Source organism: Pygoscelis adeliae, unplaced genomic scaffold, assembly GCF_000699105.1.
Source record: "Pygoscelis adeliae isolate BGI_AS28 unplaced genomic scaffold, ASM69910v1 Scaffold284, whole genome shotgun sequence".
In the NCBI taxonomy this organism is placed as follows: domain Eukaryota; kingdom Metazoa; phylum Chordata; class Aves; order Sphenisciformes; family Spheniscidae; genus Pygoscelis; species Pygoscelis adeliae.
Window position 1 is genome coordinate 35,940 of NW_008824671.1, and position 4,804 is coordinate 40,743.

At 64.8% G+C, this 4,804-nt stretch overlaps 2 protein-coding genes across 2 annotated transcripts in view; one reads left to right on the forward strand and one right to left on the reverse strand.

Moving 5' to 3' along the window:
- MFSD12 (major facilitator superfamily domain containing 12) overlaps positions 1 to 4,348 on the reverse strand; it is a gene marked incomplete at its 3' end in the record, with an annotated part of 7,890 nt that extends 3,542 nt beyond the window's left edge. Inside the window, exons 1-3 of the mRNA XM_009323004.1 lie at positions 4,258 to 4,348; positions 1,697 to 1,855; positions 893 to 1,103 (exon numbers count right to left, since the gene is read on the reverse strand). Of these exons, the coding sequence (XP_009321279.1) occupies positions 893 to 1,103; positions 1,697 to 1,855; positions 4,258 to 4,348 (461 nt within the window). The remainder of the gene's footprint in view (positions 1 to 892; positions 1,104 to 1,696; positions 1,856 to 4,257) is intronic.
- Positions 4,347 to 4,804, forward strand: part of HMG20B (high mobility group 20B) — a 9,054-nt gene continuing 8,596 nt past the window's right edge. The window contains 1 exon segment of the mRNA XM_009323005.1: positions 4,347 to 4,426. Within this exon segment, the coding sequence (XP_009321280.1) occupies positions 4,347 to 4,426 (80 nt within the window).

The window sequence follows — 4,804 nt, forward strand, 5'->3', positions numbered from 1 at the left end:
GGGGACACCTCAACCCAAGGCTGCCCTCCAAGCCAGGCATGCTACAGCCAGCTTTGCACCCCAGCGTCATTGCTGAGGTGACACCTCCAAGAGCACACAACATCTGGCCAGGCATTAGCGTTACTGGTGCACCTCCCAGCGTGCCCAATCCAAGCCTCAGGGCACGACTGGGAAGAAACCAAGATCCCTCTGGGTCAGCCTGTCCACCCTCCAGTCACAGCTCACCTCTGCCCCAAGGGTGTCCCGAGCTGCCCGACTCGGTGCCCCCAGGGCCAGACCCCTTGGCCCCCGGGTTACCCCAGCGCTGTCCCACATCCTCCCTGCCCGGCTGCGCTGCAGTCCCCTCTCGCCTGCCAGAAGGGGAACTTCTGATAAATGCTCCTTCCCGCAGCCTGATCCTGCCAGATAAGTGGCACTGAGCCGGGCTCCGCGCACGGAGCTGCACGTGCTGCCCAGCCTGGCCCTGGGGCCATCCCTACCTATGGGACATCCCGCACAGGGCCGTGCCCAGCTCTCCCTGGGGGCATCCGGGGGGGTCTATTCCTCCCCTGTGAGCATCACCCTCCAGTTCCAAAAGAGAAGCGCCCCCAGCTCAGGGAAGTGCCCCACGGGCTGTGTCACCAACATCCCTGGCATCAGGACATTCCCTCCTGGCACCAAAGGATTTGAGCCACCAACCCAGAAGACCAGTGTCACTTGGGACACATCCTGCAGGACACCCACGCGGCCCAGTCCCGGTCCTGCTGTACCGAGGGCTCAAGTGTGCCATGGCACCCAGGGGACATCAGACCCGTGGCACCCAGGGGACCTCTCGTCACACAAGCGATGGGACCCGGCGCAGGCAGGGCTGCTCCCCTGGGTTCAGGGGACACCTAGGTCTGGCTGTGCTCACCTGAAAGCTGTGAGCTCCACCTTCTCATGGTCACTGGTCACCAGCTCGGGGATGAGGGACAGGTGGGAGATCTGTGTGGCCGCCCAGCCAAACTGGAAGATGACGATGAAGGGGAGGTAGTAGATGAAGGCTGCCCACTGCGGCGTGTTCTCCTTGCAACCCAGGCAGGGGTTGAAGATGAAGGGGAAGGACACGAGGACGCAGGTGGTGCCTGGGAAAAGAGCGGAGCAGTGAGAGGCTGCAAGCCCTGTTTCCCTGGAACCCCAACGGCCCCAGCCAGCTCAGACGCAGACGGACAGACAGAGCCATCCCTCTGCTAGGACAGGTCCTACCCCACAGGGCTGGGGAGGGAGGTGGGCCCCTTCCCCCAGCCAGGTGAGACACATGGAGCCCCACATCCCCCCTCACCCCATCCTGCACAGGGAGATGTCCTTCCCTCTCACACTCAGTGGCAAGACAGACAGACAGACACTTGTCAGCTGACTTTTCCCCAGTCAAGTTCCCTCCACAAAGTGCAGCACCACCTCACAGCTGCTCCATCCCCCTCAAAACACCAGAGGACAGACCCTCACGCTGTCACAACACGCAGCTGCCAAGGGCTTCTCTCCCCACCTCCAGCCTGCAGATAACCAGCCCCAAGGACACGCGCTGCCCTGCCGCCTGCCCGAGGGAGATAAGGCACCCCGAGGGCCAGGAGGGCTCCGGCCTGTCCCACTGGGGCAGGGACAGCCCATCTGTCCCCTTGTCCTTCTCCCGTGGGGCTGGCAGAGGGAGCCACGCTCCCTCCACGCTTGCAGAAGTCACCTGCAGAGCGACGGCCAGGGACACCTCCAGCGCAATGGCGGGGGACGGGAGCAGATCTGCCCCCCACGCCGGGCTCTGAGCCATGGGAAGGTCCCGGCTGAGTCAGGAACAGCAGAGCCAGGCTCCTCCTTCTGCCGCAGCGTGACGGCGTGAGGACGCCTGCGTGGAGCAGGCAGGGACAGGCTGGCTTCTCCCTCCCCTTTCACAAGGTTACAGAACAAATCTGCCGAGATGCTCCACTGCCCCCGAGGCCCAGGCGCTGACGCGGAGACGGCCGCGTGCCCTGTCCTGCCTGTCCCCAGCTTCACCGGGAGCTGCCGAAGAGTCGCGGGAACCTGTTCCTATAGGTGAGGGGAACCTGCAGCCGCTTTGCCAGGTCCCCAAGGTCCCCTCTCCAGGGGACTTTGCAAGATCCTCCTCCTCACGAGCCATTTCTCCTCCTCTCAGTCGTGAACGGCAATTCCTCCTCCGCATTGCTTCCATGTGGCACAGCCACCCCAGCTACCACAGGGCTGGGGCAAAGCGGTTCTCCCTGCGCTGAGGCCTGGCAGTGACGATCCCAGCCCGGCTCAGATCCATCCTGAGCAAGGACCCCAGCAGGGTGCTGGGTGCTGCCCTGCACCAGCTCACAGCCAGCTCTGGTGCTCCAGGAGCTCCCCGAAGGACAGGGAACTCGGGCACACCGCGGTGTCTCTGCCCCAGACAAGCCACCGGGATGGGAAGGGTCCAAGAAGGTTCAAACCAGACCAGACCTCCTTTGTTCCCTGTTACAGGGCTGTTGGTTTTAACCGAGCCCCATCTGGAGGATCGGGGAGGCTCTGCCCCCTCCCCAGTCCCAGGGCCCCACAGGGTCAGGCTCTGCGGTCCCCTAAGGGCTGCGAGGGACTTGCCCGCATCCCCAGGGGAACACTGGGGCAGGAGCTGCGGGCCCCAGGCTGCTGCAGCCTCCACGTCCACCCCTGCGCCCACCCACGAGCCATCGCCACCATCACACATGCAGGAGACTCCCGTCACTCCCTCCTCCTCGTGGCCCCCAGGGGCAGGCAGTGCCCACCACCGAGGCCACCCCCACTGGCCACCCCCGTGGAGCCATGCTCCTCTGGCCCGGGGTTGTGAGCTGCATCCTGACACCCGCACATCCCCGGGTCTGCCCAAGCGAATGCGGCTTCACTGTGAGCCAGAGGGGTCCTGGGGACCACCCACTCTCCCAAGCGGGGCCGTGGGAGCCCCCCAGGACCACCCTGCCCGGCCCTGCAGCACCCCCGGCAGGCAGCAGGCGTCCAGGCTCTCATCTCCCGTTCCTGCGGGGCAGGATCATGGGAATGCCAGGCTGCGCGGCACAGGCGTCCCGGGCAGGGAATTTGGTACAGCGCTGCCAGACTGGCTCAGACAGGCAGCAAAGAGCCACTCACCCTTCCCACCCCACCGCGGCAGGAAGCTGCCCCAAAAAAAGCCGGCGAGCAGGCAGGCCGGTGTGTGGGCTGAGCCACCCAGGACTGCTGACACTGGCACCCCACCGCCGTGGTGGGGAGATGCCACCGATAGCAACTCGTGGTATCTCCCCCCGAGGCTGCGGTTTCACAATGTTTCCTCTGATCTGAGCACGAGTTGCCACCAGACGAGCCGCCCCGCTCCCACATGAAGCATCTTGCCGCAGCGTGACTGAGTGAGCCGCGAGCGGTACCAGCACAGCCGGTTCCAATGGCTTTGCCGGCCCCGCTTGGCCGCACCGTGGTCAGCCAAGGGAGGTGGCGGGGTAGCCCCCACCTTTCTAGGAATAACCCACGCTTCGGCCAGGGAAACGCAGCCTCCATCCATGCCTCCAGCCTCCACCCAGGCTGCTGAAGCAGGCAGGGTGCTCTGCTCCCCACAGCAGGGAGCGGAGCTGGCCGGGGCAGCTGCAGCCCCCATGCAAAATATGATTCAGGACTTCCCCTTCGGTGCACCCTAAGCAGCACCCAGCCGGAGCGGACCTGTCCTGAGAGGGGAGGAAGCACAGCTCCAGCCACTTCCCTAAATCTAGGGCACAGATCTAGCTGACACAGAGGCAGGGGGTGAAGCTGCCCCCCCAACGCCCTCCCTGACTCGCCAAGCAAAACTTCAGGGAGATCACCCACCGATCAGGCTATCATTCAGTTACACAAAGCGGTTGGCCGAGATAAATTCGGAATCAAGATAAGAGCACCCACACTACAACCGTCCTCTCTCCGTGCCGGTCCACTCCGGGCAAGCCGGCACTCGGGCGTTACCGTGCCGTTACCGGGAGGAAGCATCGAGGGTCTTTATCTCTGGCTGTCAGTGGATGTTTCTTCATGCTAACCGTCCCATTCCACATCACCAGGTCAGCAGGGACGGGGCAGGCTCCTGCGCCGGTTGCGGCACCGAGGACCGTTCTCCAGGACACGCTGTCCCCTCAGAGAGGGAACCCGACACAGGAGTCCCCACCAGCCCCTGCACTTCGTTGCATTTTTTGACCCCAGGGCACAATGCAAGACGAGCGCCTGTTAATAATTCACACCCAGCCGGTGCCTCCTCCACATCTCCACGGGGCCCTTACTCACCAGGCGCCGGCTGCCTTCCCCTGCCGCAGCCGGGCTGCGCTGCCTGCAAACGCAGCACACGGGGTGCCCAGCCCCCGGCGCAGTCACCCATGGGGACAACCGAGAGCTGCCTGGCCACAGGCAAGTCCTGGGTAAACCCCCAGGCTCACAGGAAAGCCCAGATTTTACTGTCGGTCTTGTTTTTGCTGTAGCATCAACCAGCTAAGCACGCAGCTCTCACCCCGACTCGATGCCACCCCCACGCAGGGGGACAAAGGGACACCCTGCAGCCCCCCCGCTGCCGCACAGGGATGGCCCGAGGGACAGCGGGGAGCCCCGGGCTGTGAGCGCCCAGGCAGCCCCTGCCGCGGCGGCACGGGCCACCGGGATGGGGACAGTGCCCAGGCAGGACGGGGACACTGTGGTGCCCCTTCCCCATCCGGGTTCAGCCATCCGTGCCTGGGGGAACCCGGAGCACATTGCTGTCCCCCCCAGGGCTGTCCCCTACACATGGGGCACCCCAGTCGCCACCTCACTGCCACAGGGGATGCTGCCCCCCCCTAAGGGG